We start from the raw sequence: 15,556 nt of genomic DNA, 5'->3' as shown, positions 1-15,556 counted from the left end.
TCTGAGATTATGCCCTCTGGTCCTAGACTCTCCCACAAGGGGAAACAACCTCTCAGCATCTACCCTGTCAAGCCCCCTAAGAATCTTATATATTTCAGTAAGGTCGCCTCTCATTCTTCTAAACTCCAAAGAGTACAGGTCCAACCTACTCAACCTCTCCTCATAAGAAAATCCCGCCATACCAGGGATCAACCTTCTCTGGACTGCCTCCAATGCCAGTATATCTTTCACTGTTCACTGTATTCTAGATGTGGTCTAACTAGTGCCTTGTATAGTTTTAGCAAGACTTCCCTATTTTATTCCCTATTACTCAGGATGCCCCAAATGCACTTTATAGTCATTGAAGTACTTCAAAGTATAGTTGGTGTTGTAGAAAATACAGCTGGCAAGCTGTGTGCAGCAAGGTCCCATAAACGGTGATGTGATAATGACCAGCTAATCTATTTCAGTGAATGCTGGAGAACTCCCCTGCTCTTCTCTGAATAGTTGTTTGGAAACTTTTACATTCCCCTTAAATGGGCAATCAGGGCCTCTGTTTAATGTCTTATCTGAAAGACAACACCTCTGACAGTGCAGCATTCCCTCAGTACTTAAGCAGTTTAGCCACATAGCTCGATAGACCTGCCCACTCTGCTGTACACATGCAAGATATGGACTCTGTGCCAGTGTCCTGCCAAGAAGCTTCTGAAGATCATGTGACAGGACAAAATAGCAGACACTGGGGGGCTCCCCCAAGCTAACATGCTAAATAATCACACCATATTGAGATAGTCACAACTGAGTGGGGCTGGTCATGTCGCCAGAATGCAAATCCCAAAGCAAGTCTTCTGTGGAGAGCTTGAGTCTGGGGTGCCCTCTCATGCGGTCAAAGGAAGCGCTGCAATGGTGCTCTGAAGACTTCACTTCGGAGGTTTGATATCGACCTCAAGTCCAGGGAGATGTTCATCCTGGTTTGCTGCAACGGTCCAACCAAACAAAAAAAAAGGTGTGCCTCCTTCGAAAGCCAGCATCTGTTGGAGGCAGAGAGAAAACGCAGGGATAGGAAATCCCAAACCAGCAACTTGTCAGCATCCTGTCCCATTTGCAGCAGAACCTTCCAGCCGCAGACCGGCCTTAACATCACCTATGTACCCGCTGGAACCCGAGTAAACACTGCAGATGATGAACTTGGTCATTTTCGCCTCAAACGATGAACGAGAATAAGAATGCCACACTTGGCCAACACAGTTAACAATCCTACCAGGCAGGCACTGGGTATTGCTCAGTCTCAGCTTATCAGCTAAAGTGCAGTTTTTAAAAAAAATTCATTCAAAACATTCATTGCCCTTGAACTGAGTGGCTTGCTAGGCCTATTCAGAGGGGCACTTAAGACTCAGCCACATGGCTATGGATCTGGAGTCACATGTAGGCCAGACAAGGATGGCAGTTTTTCTTTCCTGGTCACCATTACACAGGGTCATTTTATATTCTAGATTTATTAACTGAATTCAAACACCACTGGCTGGCGTAGTGGGATTTGAACCCATTACCCCAGAGGATTAGCCTGGGTTTCTGGATTATTAGTCCAGTGATATTGCCACTACTCCACCATCTCTCCTTACGCAGTATTGGTAAGCATCAGGTCTATGTATTCTTGTAATAAATGGAATCTGGCATAGGTGGTTACTTAGGAACATAGGAATGCATAGATGAAAAAATACCAAGGGCAATTTAGCCATCTTGATGATCACGTGATAAAATGTGTTGTTGACAGATTAAAGCTGTTTTTGTTTGTGGGAGTTTGCTATGTGCAAATTGGCTGCTGTATCTCCTACTTCATAATGGTGACTACACTTCAAAATCCCATCAGTCAGCCTGCAACAGACATGAGGTGAGAAAAAAAACCAGTGATGGAGAGCTTTAGGGATCAACCTCCAAAGTTGCCTGTTCTTCTTAAGCATGTTAAACCTGTCTTGTTTATTGTTTCAATGATGCACACAGGCCATCGATGTTGTAGTTGAGCTAACTTTATTAATAACACATTTTTCCAAAGTAAACACATATCTGCAGTAACTGAATTCTATCAAGACAGGCTCCAGCATGTGCTATCTGACCTTCAACTCTCAATCAGGTGACCCCATATCTACTACAGGGTACTGTGTAGAACCTAATACTGGAGTCCATTACCACAATCAACTATTATCTTGAGAAAACCTACTGTACCTTATGTCTCAAAGTACTCGTATTACTGCGTCCCAAGATGTTATTTTTGAATAAAACCTATTTAATTTACAATTTAATGAAACAACAATGTTTGTGTGGCAGTTCAGTTTAGCTGATTCTGCTCAGTAGGTAGCACTCTCGCCTCAGAGTCAGAAGGTCACGGGTTAGTTTCTACTCCAGAGTCTTGAGTACAATCTGTCGGCTGGCACTATAGTGTAGTACTGAGGGAGCGCTACACAGTCAAAGGTGCAATATTACAGGTCAGAGGTTAGATCACAGTCCTGTTTTCTCTCTCAGGTCAATATAAAAGTTTGAAGAAGAGCAGGGGCATTCTCCCGAGTGTCCTGGCCAATATTTTTCCCTTAACCAACATCACACTAACACAGATTGCTGTCTGTGTGAGCTTGCTGTGTGCAAATTGGTTGCTGTATCTTCTACATTATAATAGTGACCATACTTCAAAAGTGTCTGTAAAGTGCTTTGTGACATCCAAAGGTTATGAAATACGTTATGTAAACGCAAGCTTGCTCTATGAGGCTCTGAATCAGAAGGCGATGAATTGGACTGATGACATCATCTAGTCTGAAACATCAGAGCAGTACTGATGGAGCAGCACATTTCAGGGTCTGTTATCTACTGGATAGAGTACGCATTAAAGTTATTGGTCTGCTCCACACGTCTTCCTCTACCCAAAGTCCTACGATTATCAACAGTGCGGTCCCAGGGAAAGAAGGTGGTAAAGTAATTAACAGAACAACATTCCATCTATTTGCTCTGATGGTTCAAGTTGATTGAATACTACACTATAGTGTCAGCCAACAGACTGTGCTCAAGACTCTGGAATAGAAATTAACCCGTGACCTTCTGACTCTGAGGCGAGAGTGCTACCTACTGAGCAGAATCAGCTAAACTGAACTGCCACACAAACATCGTTGTTTCATTAAATTGTAAATTAAATAGGTTTTATTCAAAAATAACATCTTGGGACACAGTAATACGAGTACTTTGAGACATAAGGTACAGTAGGTTTTCTCAAGATAATAGTTGATTGTGGTAAGTTGATTGAAGGCTCCCTGGCTCTATTTAAAGAAGATGAAGGAATTTTCCTAGCGCCTTCCCTCAACTAAATGGCCCTGAAACAACAAGTCCATGTGATATCAAGATACGGTTGAAAGCACTGGATACAGCAAAGGCTATGGGGCTTGACAACATCCCAGCTGGAATATTGAAGACTTGTGCTCCAGAACTAGCCGCCTACTCACCCCTCCCCCTAGCCAAGATGTTTCAGTACAGCTACAACACTGGCATCTATATGACAATGTTGAAGATTGCCCAGGTATGTCCTGTCCACAAAAAACAAGACAAATCCAACCCAGCCAATTACCACTCCAGCAGCCTCTTGACCATAAGCAAAGTGATGCAAGGCATTGTTGACAGTGCTACCAAGTGTCACTTACTCAGCAATGATGCTCATTTTGGGTTCTGCCAAGAATACTTGGCTCCTGACCTCATTACAGCCTTGGTCCAAAGATGGACAAAAGAGCTGAATTCGAGGGGTGAGGCGAGAGTGACTGCCCTTGACATCAAGGCAGCATTTGACCGAATGTAGCATCAAAAGAGCTCTGGCAAACTTGAAGTCAATGGGAATCAACCGTATCTTGATATCACATGGACTTGTTGTTTCAGGGCCATTTAGTTGAGGGAAGGCGCTAGGAAAATTCCTTAATCTTCTTTAAATAGAGCCAGGGAGCCTTCAATCAACTTACCACAATCAACTATTATCTTGAGAAAACCTACCGTACCTTATGTCTCAAAGTACTCGTATTACTGTGTCCCAAGATGTTATTTTTGAATAAAACCTATTTAATTTACAATTTAATGGAACAACGATGTTTGTGTGGCAGTTCATTTTGCTGGCTGGAGTCATACCCAGCACAAACGAAGATGGTTGTAGTTGTTGGAGACTAATTATCTCAGTCCCAGGACATCACTGCAGGAGTTCATCAAGATAGTGTCCTAGGCCCAACCATCTTCAGTTGCTTCATCAATTACCTTCTCACCATCATTATGTCAGAATGATGACTGCACAATGTTCAATGCTATTCATGACTCCTCAGATACAGAAGCCATCTATGTCTGCATGCAGCAAAACCTGGGTGATACTTAGGCTTTGTCTGATAAGTGGCAAGCAACATTTGCAGTACACAAGTGCCAGGCAATGACCATCTCCAATAAGAGAGAATCTAACCATCTCCCTTTGATATTCAATGGCTTTACCATTGCTGAATTCCCCACCAGCAACATCATGGGGATTAGCATTGACCAGAAATTGAACTGGGCCAGCCATATATATACACTATGGCTACAAGTGAAGTTCAGAGGTTGGGAATTCTGTTGTGAGTAACTCACCTCCTGACTCCCCAAAGCCTGTCCACAATCGAGAAGGCACAGGTAGGCGTGTGATGGGGTATGGAGTGCAACTTTACAGAGTGAGAAGTGGGAGTTCGGGAGTTCGGGAGTTTTATTCTAGTTTTGTTTGCATTTAGCATTTAACTAAATATTACTGTTCAAGTTTAAATTTCTAAATCCAGTCTCAGCCAGGGATAAATAAGCTTTCTACTAGGGAGCAGCTGTATTTATTATTTAGGTAGCTAGCTTAATTTGGTTTTTAGCCGAGGTGACTCAAGGTCTCAGCTACTATAAATTCATGGCTCAGTGGGATTTGTCGGAGTGTGACTTTACAGAGTGAGCAGGTGGGAGTTTGGTGAATGAAGGAGTTCAGTTAAGAGAGGAAGGAGGTGCTCCTTTCTTTTTCTACTTTTTTCAGCCTCCAGTATTTGGTTCTCACTTCAGTACAGGGAGAAGCTGTTTGGTAAGTAATGGTAAGTTATTCAACTTATAATAAATAGTTTGTAAAGTTAGGAATGTGCAACCTGTGGAATATGGGAAGTCATGGATGCACCATGTGTTCTAGACAAACGCAGCTGTAGGAAATGTCACCAGCTGCAGAAGATTGAGCTCTGGGTTTTGGAACTTGAGCAGCAGCAAGAGTCACTGTGGTGTATCTGTGAGGCAGGGAACTACGTGGATAGCATATTCAGGGGGGTGATCATGCTGCAAGTTAGATGCGTGCAGACAGAAAGGGAATGGGTGACCACCAGGCAGTTTAAGAGAACTAGGCAGGTAACGCTATAGTCCACTGAGTCGCTCTTGCTCACTAGCCGGTTTTCCATTTTGGTATTGGTGAGGGCAATGGTTCCTCTGAGGAACTCAGCAAGATCCAAGTCTGTGGCACCACGGGTGACTCATCTGCACAGGAGAGGAGAAAGAAGAGTGGAAGAGCTATAGTGATAGGGCTGTAGATGTGGCTCCAGGATGAGGTGTTACTTCCCTGGTGCCTGGATCAAGGATGTCACGGAGTAGCTGCAGGACATTCTTCTGGGGGAGGCTGAACACAGAGGTCCCAGTCCACATTTGTACCAACAACATAGATAGGAAGAGGGATGAGGTCCTGATAGCAGATTTTAGGGAGTTAGGGAAGAGATTAAAAAGGATCTGAAGAGTAGTAATCTCAGTATTACTCCCAGTACCATGTGCTTCTGAGCATGGGAATAGGAGGATTGAACACATGGGCTGGAGAACTAGCATAGGAGGGAGGGCATCATATTTCTGAGGCTTTGGTTCTGGGGCAGGTGGAAACTGGGCAAGATGGACGGGTTGTACCTTAGCAAGACCAGGACTAACATTCTCACAGGGAGATTTGGTAGTGCTGTTGGAGAGGGTTTAAGCTAGATTGTGAGGGGGATAGGAATCTGACAGGGAGCTCAGATTGGAGGGAAGCAAAACTGGTAACAAAAATGTAGAAAAGTAGCAAATGAAACTAGAAAGCAGGTAAAACAAAGGCAAGCATCAAATAGGATCAAAATGTAGAATAATGTTAAAAATACAATGTTAAGGGCACTCTATCTGACTGCACACAGAATTCGCAACAAGGTGGATGAGTTGAAGGCACAAGTAGAGGGAATGGATATGATTTAATTGCCATTATGGAGATGTGGTTACAGGGTGACAGAGATTGGGAACTTCATTTAGCAATGATAGGCAAAAAGGAAAAGGAGGTGGGATGGTGCTGTTAATAATGGATGAGATCAGTATATTAGTGAGAGAGGGTCTTAGATTGAAGGATCAATATGTAGAATGAGTTTGTGTGGAGCTAAGAAACAGCAAGGGGCAACAAACACTGGGAGTTGTTTATAGGCCACCAAACTGTAATGGTAACGTTGAGCACAGTATAAATCAGGAAATTAGAGCTGCTTGTAACATGGGAAATACAGTAATAATGGGCAACTTCAGTTTACATATAGACTGGGTAACCCTAATTTAGCACTAATGCTGCAGAGGGTGAATTCCTGGTGTGTGTATGAGATAGGTTTCTGGAGCAGTTTGTTGAAGAACCAACTAGGGATCGGACTGTTTTAGATTTAGACTGATGTAATGAGCAAGGTCTAATTTGAATATTGCTGAAAAAAAAGACATGTCTAAGCTTTTCGTCTTGCACTCATCAGGATACTTGCAAGAATACCAATAGGGGGAAAACAACAATTTATATTGTATGTGAAGAAAGTGCTGATTGGTTGGCAAATGGCGTTGCCATGGAGAATGCACCAGTGATGGTGACTGATAGGATTAGAATGCGGAATAATGTTAAAAATACAAAGTTAAGGCCACGCTATCTCAATGCATGCAGCATTCACAATAAGGTAGGTGATTTGAAAGCACAAAGAGAGGTAAATGGAGATTACTTAATTGCCATCACAGAGATGTGGCTGCAGGGTGACCGAGGCTGGGAGCTGAATATTCAAGGATAATGAGAAGGGCTAATTATAACCTTTCTGTAAAGGAGCCTTTAAGAAATAGAGACCGTAATATTATAGAATTTTACATTAAGTTTGAAAGTGATATAGTTTATTACAAAACTAGAGTCCTAAATCTGAAGGTACGAGAGGCAAATTGGCAATGGTGGATTGGGAAAATTCACTTAAAGATTTGATGATAGACAGGCAATGGCTAGTATTTGAAGAAGTATTACATGGTTCACAACAAATATACATTCCTCTAAGACACAAAAGCCTAACAGGGAAGGTGAGTCAGATGTGACTAACAAAAGAAGTTAAAGGTTGCATTAGATCAAAGGAAGTTGCCAGAAAAAATGGTGATCCCAAGGATTGGGAGTAATTTAGAATCCAGCAAAAGAGGACCAAGAAACTGATAAAGGGAAAAGAGAATATGAGTGTAAGCCAGCGAGAAACATAATGGCGGGCTGTAAAATCTTCTTTAGGTATGTGTAAAGGAAAAGATCAGCAAGGACGAATGTCATTACAGGCAGAGATAGGGGAATTTATAATGGAGAATAAGGAAATGGCAGAGAAACTAAACAATCTCTTTGTGTCTGTGTTCATGGAGGAAGATACAGAAAATCTCCCAGAAATACCAGGGAGCTTGTGGAAATGAGCAACTGATAGAAATTAGTAGTAATAAAGAGATAATACTCAAAAAATTAATTGGATTGTAGGTTAATAAATCCCCTGGACTTGATAAGCTACATCCCAGAGTGTTGATGGAGGTAGCTATAGAGATGCATTGGTGGTTATCTTTCAAAATTCTATAGATTCTGGAAAGGTTCCTGTGGGCTGGAAAGTAGCAAGTGTAATCCCACTATTTAAGAAGGGAAGGAGAGAGAAAACACAGAACTACAGAACTATTAGTTTGATGTCAGAACTAGGGAAATGTTAGAATCTATTATAAAGGATGTGATAACTAGATACTCGGAAAATAATGACATTATTGGGCAGAGTCAGAAATCATGTTTGACAAACCTGTTGGGAGTTTCTTTGAGGATGCTACTTGTAGCATAGATAAAGAGGAATCATTGAACATAGTATTTTTGGATTTTCGGAAAGCTTTTGGTAAGGTCCCATTCAGGAGGTTTGTAAACAAAATTAGAGCTCATGGGGTTGGGGGTAATATACTGGTATGGATTGAGAATTGGTTAGCGGACAGAGAGTAGGAATAAATGGGTCATTCTCAGGCTGGCAGGCTGTTATTAGTTAGGTTCCACAAAGATCAGTGCTAGGTCCACAGTTGTTCACAATCTGTAGCAATGATTTGGATGTGGGGGCCAATTGAAATATTTCCAAATTTGTTGATGACACAAAACTAAGTGGGAATGTAAGTTGTGAGGAGGATGCAAGGAGGCTTCAGGGGGACTTGGACGGGCTGAGTGAATGGGCTAGAACATGGCAGATGGAATATAATGTGAATAAATGTGAAGTTACCCACTTTGGTGGAAAAAACAGAAATGCAGAGTATTTCTTAAATAGTGAAATGTTGGGAACTGTTGACATGCAAAGGGACCTGGGTGTCCTTGTTCATGAGTTTCTAAAAGCTAGCTTGCAGGTGCGTCAAGCAATTGGGAGGGTAAATGGGATGTTGGCCTTCATCACAAGAGGGTTTGAGTACAGGGGTAAAGATAGTTTGCTGCAGTTGTATAGACCCTTGGTAAGACTTCACCAGGAGTATTGTGTACGGTTTTGGTCTCATTATCTAAGGAATGATGTATTTGCCACGGAGGCTGTGCATCAGAGATTCACCAGGCTAACCCCTGGGATGGCAGGATTGTCTTAAGAGGAGTGATTAACATAAGAACGAGGAGCAGGAGTAGGCAATTCAGCCCCTTGAGCCTGCCCCACCATTCATTAATGATCATGGCTGATTTCATTTCGGCCTCAACTCCAATTTCCCACACTCTCCCCATAATCTTTCAACCCATTACTAATTAAAAATCTGTTTATCTCCTCCTTAAATTTATTCAGCATCCCGGCATCCACTGCACTCTGAGGTAGTGAATTCCACAGATTCATGACCCTTTGAGAAAAGTAATTCCTCCTCATCTCTGATTTAAATCTACCACCCCTTAGTCTAAAACTATGGCCTCTCATTCTAGAATGTCCCACAAGGGGAAACATCCACTCCACGTCTACTTTGTCTATCCCCTTTAGCATCTTATATACCTCAATTACATCTCATCTCAAGCTTCTAAACTCTAGCAAGTATAGGTCTAAACTGTTCAATCTCTCCTCATAAGACAAGCCCCACATCTCTGGAATCAATCTAGTGAATATCCTCTGAACCGCCTCCAATGCAACTACATCCTTCCACATGTAAAGGGACCAAAACTGTGCACAGTACTCCAGGTGCAGTCTCACCAATGCCTTGTACAGTTGCAACAACACTTCCCTATTTTCATACTCTATTCCTTTAGCAATAAATGCCAAAATTCCATTTGTTTTCCTTATTACCTGCTGTACCTGCATACTAGCTTTCAGCGATTCATGCACGAGGACACCCAGATCCCTCTGCACTGAAGCATTCTGAAGTTTCTCTCCATTTAAATAATAAGTCGCCTTTTTATTCTTCCAACCAAAATGGATAACCTCACGCTTATCCACGTTAAACTCCATCTGCCAAATTTTGGCCCATTCACCTAATCTGTCCATATCCATTTGTAAATTTCTTATTTCATATTTGCAACTTAATTTCCCACCTATTTTGTTGTCAACTGCAAATTCAGCTACAGTACCTTGAGGAAACTGGACCTGTATTTATTAGAGTTTTGAAGAATGAGAGTGATGTCATTGAAACTTACAAAACTCTTACAGGGTGCGACAAGGTGGATGTAGACACGATGTTTCCCCAAGCTCGTGAGTCTAAAACCAGAGGTCCCAGTCTCAGAATAAGGGGTAGGCCATTTAGGGCTGAGATGAGGAGGAATTTCTTCACTCAGAGGGTGGTGAATCTTTGGAATTTTTTACCCAAAGGCCTGTGGAAGCTCAATAATTGAGCATGTTCAAGACAGGCATTGATAGATTTATGGATATTAATGACATCAAGGGATATGGGGGTAGCACGGGAAAGTAGCGTTGAGATAGATGATCAGCCAATGGCGGAGCAGGATGGATGGGATGAATGGCCTACTCTTATGTTACTACTCTCCACTTGCCTGGATGAGTGCAGCTCCAGTAACACTCAAGAAGCTCAACACCATCCAGGACAAAGCAGGCCCCATGATTGGCACCCCATCCAGCACTTTCAGCATTCGCTCCCTCCATGACCAATGGACAGTGGCAGCAGTGTGTACCATAGACAAGATGCACTGCAGTGACTCACCAAGTCTCCTTCAACTGCACCTTCCAAACCTGTGACCTCTATGGTCTAGAAGGACAAGGATAGCAGATGCATGGGAATACCATCACATGGATGTTCCCCTACAAGCCAGTTACCTACAAGCCATCCTGACTTGGAAATATATCGCCATTCCTTTGCTGTCGCTGGGTCAAAATCCTGGAACTCCCTCTGTAACAGCGCTGTGGGTGGACTGCAGCGGTTCAAGAGGGCAGCTCGCCTCCACCTTCTCAAGGGCAATTAAGGATGGGTAATAATTGTTGGCCTAGCCAGTGACACTCACATTCCATGAGAGAATAAAACAAATTTTGAACCGTATTTATGTCTCGTCTTTAAGGTAAGTAAAATGTCTCAAGGTGCTTCACAGGTAAACTTTGACACAGATGCCACATAAGGAGATACCAGGAGAGGTGAGCAAAACCTTGTGCAAAGAGTTAAGATTTGAGGAGTGTTTTAAAGGAGGAAAGAGGTGGAGAGATTTATGGAGCAAATTCCAGATATTGGGGCCCATACAGCTGAAGGCATGGCTGCCAATGGTGGAGTGATGGAAGTTAGGGATGGGTAAGATGCCAGAACTGGAGGAATGCATTGTTCTTGGGAGGCTGGAGGAGGTTACTGAGATAGGGAGGGAGCGAGGAATGAGGATGTGAAGGATAGAAATACAACATGGGGTCACCCATCTGTAATGACTGTATTGCCAATGTTAATGGTACCTGTATAACAACTATTATTGCAGGTGAAAGTAATTTATTGTGTGTGTGATATATTTGTTGCTTTTTAGAAAACTAAAAGCACTAATAGCATAGGATTTAACCCAGATTCACTTCAAATCCACAGGTCTCTTCAAGTAATGATGCAAGTTAATAATAAATATATCAATCAAAGCACCGGAGTTCATTTCTAGAGGAACAGAATTGAAAAGCAGAGATATAAAGGTCTATAGAACCTTGCTTAGACTACACATGGAGTATTTTGCACAGTTCTGGGCTCCTTTATATAAAAAGGATATAGAGGAACTGGAGAAGGTGAAAAAAGGTTTCCTAACTCTTGACTGGAAAGGCTGTTTCCAGCAGGGTTCAGTACTAGGTCCCTTGCTTTTTCTGGTATATGTCAATCATTTAAAATTAAATGTAGGGATCATGATGAAGATGTTTGTCGATGATACAAGATGCGGAGGAAGAAAGCTGTAGACTGCAGGAAGGTAGAAATGGACTGGTCAGGTGGGCAGAAAACTGGCAAATGGAGTTCAAGCTGGAGAAATGTGTGATTGTGCATTTGGGGAGGGCAAACAAGGCAAGGGAATATACAATAAATACTAGGATCCTGAGAAGTGTAGTGGAACAGAGGGAACTTGAACTGGATGCCTGCAGATCCCTGGAGGTAGCAGCACCATTAGATAGGGTTGTAAAGACATTTAGGTGACATTTTCCTTTATTAGCTGCGCATAAAATACAAAAGCGGGGAGGTTATGCTGAAACTGTGTAAAACACTAGTCAGGACACAGCTAGAGTACTGAATACAGCTCTGCTCAGCACACTTCAGGAAGGATATGATTGTACTCGAGAGAGGGACAGAGGCGATTTGCGAGGATGTCACCAGGACTGTGGAATTTTAGTGATGTGGAAAGATTGGATAAGCTGGGAACAGAGGAGGCTGTAGGGAGATTTAATTGAGGCATATTAAATTATGAAGGCTCAAAATAGATTTAGTATTGGATAGGAAGGACCTATTTTGCTTATCAGTGTGGTCAATACCCAGTCAGCATAGATTTAAACTAACTGACAGGAGGAGAAAAGGGGAGTCAAAGGGAATTTTTTTTTCCACTCGGGGTGGTGAAGGTCTGAAACTCACTTCCTGAAAGAATGGGTGCAGAAACTCTCCCCAACTTTAAAAAAGGCGATGTTTATTGACAATGCCACCACTAGATGGTGCACTATTCACACATGCACAAGTTACCAACAGGGATGCAGATCACAAACTGGAAAGCAGCAAATAGAATTCAATCCGGGTAACTCTTTTTCAGACAGCACAGATATGGGCTGAATAGCCTCCTTTGTTCTGTAACTTGCCTATGTTTCTATATTGGAATGATATTAGAATTGAGAACTTATACCTATCAGGAAAGATTGAACAGGATGGGGCTATTTTCTTTCTCAAGGTCACCTGCTAGAAGCCTTAAAGGTTATGAAAGCTTTTAATAGGTTAGATGAAGTGGGGATGTTTCCATTTGTGAGAGAACTAGGCCTAGTCACTGATAAATCCAACTGGGAATTCAGGAGAAACTTCTTTACCTAGAGAGAAATGAGAATGTGGAACTCACTACCAAAGTTTGCAGCAGAGGTGAACGGCATAGATCCATACAGGGGGTAGCGAGGAGAAAATAATAGAAGGAAATATTGATGGGATTAGACAAAGAGGGGTGGGGGTGGGAGACCCATTTAGACCATAAACACCAGCAATAGTCCATTTAGGCTGAATGTCCTGTTTCTGTGCTGTAGATACTTTGCAACCCGATATAATTCTTTGTATTTGTTCTCAGCTGTAAGCAAGTCTTGTTATTTGTCAAGTTCATTAAGAGCAATGTGGACTGGTCTCACATGCAGACCAGATCAGGTAGTGTTACAGATCAGGCATCCTTCCCTGAAGAACAATAGAGAACCAGTTAGGGTTTTATAACAATCCTGGTCATTTTCAATAAAAACTGGTGCCAACCCAGAGATTTATTGAATTCAGTTTGCACAACTTGCCATTGTGGGAGAGTTGCTCATCCAGTGGTGGTATGTAACTGGATGCCATGCACCTCAGTCCCCTCCTGAGTATAATTATCCGCTAGAGAACATTAAGGGACTGTGGAAAAAGAGCTAGGTTTTAAGGAGGGTCTTGAAAGGAGTAGAGAGAATTTTTTAGTGGGAATGACAGAGTTTAGGGCCTAGCCAGTGAAAGGCACAGCCACAAATAGAGAGTGAAATGAATGCAGGAGGCATAATTTGACATAACCTAACAATATAGTTTGGAACATCAGTAATCAAGGGATTAGTGCATAAATTGTGAATAATACACTATAGTATCTGTAACCCCAGTAGAGAATTGATTTTATTCACACTGAAAATCAACAACCAGGATCATCCATGGAGGAATTGCTGGACTTTACCTTTTATTCTGTCATCTGGAAGTATTCAGTCATTTAATGCAATCATCAGAATGAAAGAGACTCAATAAGATCATGTGCAACATTCTTTGCTGCATTTTGAAGCTATGCTTTTGGTAAACTCTTTTAGCCATTTCCTTCATTTGTACGTTTTAGATTCAGTTTAGACTTCCTTTAAACTTGACAAATCTAAAGCAAACCCAGTAAACTGCTTAATTATAATAGTACAAATCTTCTCCCAGTGACATGTGAAAACTATTGAGGTACACAGGCTGGTGTTTCAGAAACATCAGATTTTGAGAAAGAAATCTCCTCCGTGATCCTGCAGCTCCGCCAAGAGGCGAATATCTGCTACATGTTCAGACATGACTCCATCAGTGCCCATCAGTGCCGCCTTGTGGACACAAACGAGTACTGCCTGTGGAAAAACTGCAACGCGGAAATAGAACAGATTTCACAGAAATGGGCCATTTGGTCCAACCAGTCGGTATCGCTGTTTATCTACCATGCAAGTAACTCGTCCTAATCCCTGTTGCTATATCTCTTCAAACTCTTTTCCTTTATCCATCTGTGCAGCGATGCTCAAATTTGGACAGTTTCTGCATCGATCACAAATCCTGGGAGTGAATTCCACAGCCTCATAGCTCTGTGAAGAAGCTTTCTCCTGCCTTTTCTTCTGAATCACTTCCATTTAGTCTTGTATCTACAGCCATTCGTTTTAGACCTCTCAGCAAATGGAAACGGTCTGCTCTGTTACCTCTTTCAGAGAGCCAGCACAGGGAAGATGGGCCAAACGGCCTCCTTCTGTGCTGTATAATTCGATGGCCCTTTCATCATTTTGGATGTTTATATTGTATCACCCCATAATTCGCGCTGTTTTATTGAAAAATATTAAAGCCTTCATGTTTGTATGTCCCCAGTTGGTGGCGCTCTCACCTCTGAGTGAGAGGTCGTGCGTTCAAGTCCCACTTGAGTACAAAATCCATACTGACATTTCCAGCCCAGTATTGAGGGAGTGACTCTGCACTGTTGGATGTTCCATCTTTCTGTTGAGATGTTAAGTCGAGACCCTGCCTGTCCCCTCGGCAGTGGGGAGGGGGAGGGGGAGGGGGAGGGGGGAACGCAGGGGACATAAAACACCCCAGGGCACTATTTTGGAGAAAAGGAGGGGCGTTCTCCCCAGTGTCCTGGACAATATGCATCCCTCAGCGTCTCTAAAACAGATTATCTGATCAGTATATCATTCCTTTTGTGGGATCTTGCAGTGCACAAATTGGCTGCCATGTTCCTTACAATGACTACACTTCAAAAGTCCACCATTGGCTGTAAAGCACATTGGGACGTGCTAAGGTTAGGCAAAATTTCTCTCTTTCAACATACACGCAACTTTTGATGGCACTAGGCAGGGAATCTGATAATTTGTTTCTTTTTATTTCAATACAGAAACCAATCGGTTAACCCCATCGCCAGGAGTTGATGGTCATGGATGGACACCGAGGTATGGGCCTCAGTACCCTTACCCCGAGCAGCCCACTGGATACAAGCTGAATGTCTACATACCCGGCAGTGCCCCATTGAAGTCCAGCAAACTGACGTCAGCCAGTGACATGGACCAGAACAGCACCTTCTCAACCTTTGGAAAAAAAACAAAACTGACTTCATCACTCAATATCGAAAGGGATAGAACTTTGAGTTAAAGTTCTCAACTTACTGTGGCTTTCAGGATGGATTCACACCCCAGCTTTAAAAAAAAGTAATTTAAATCATTATAGCAAAAGATGATTCACCATTAATTGGGCAAAAGCAAAGCCATGAAGAGATGAGGAGTGTCTGTTTTTACACAGCAGGTTGCTGTGGTCTTGAACACACCTGCTGGAAACGGTGACGGAAGCAGATTCAGTCGTAACTTTTAAAAACGAATTGGATCATGAATTAGAAAGGAAAGATTCCCAAGACTATTGAGAA

General features: G+C 42.4%; 1 protein-coding gene across 1 annotated transcript in view; it reads left to right on the top strand.

The window, feature by feature from the left end:
* LOC121281403 (protocadherin-10-like) overlaps window positions 1-15,288 on the top strand; it is a 32,785-nt gene extending 17,497 nt beyond the window's left edge. Inside the window, 1 exon segment of the mRNA XM_041194347.1 lies at window positions 15,035-15,288. Within this exon segment, the coding sequence (XP_041050281.1) occupies window positions 15,035-15,288 (254 nt within the window).
* Window positions 15,289-15,556: the final 268 nt, after the last annotated feature.

The sequence above is a fragment of the Carcharodon carcharias genome, chromosome 8, assembly GCF_017639515.1.
Source record: "Carcharodon carcharias isolate sCarCar2 chromosome 8, sCarCar2.pri, whole genome shotgun sequence".
In the NCBI taxonomy this organism is placed as follows: Eukaryota; Metazoa; Chordata; class Chondrichthyes; order Lamniformes; family Lamnidae; genus Carcharodon; species Carcharodon carcharias.
The sequence above is the reverse complement of the archived record's forward strand: the minus strand, read 5'-3'. Positions and strand labels throughout refer to the sequence as shown.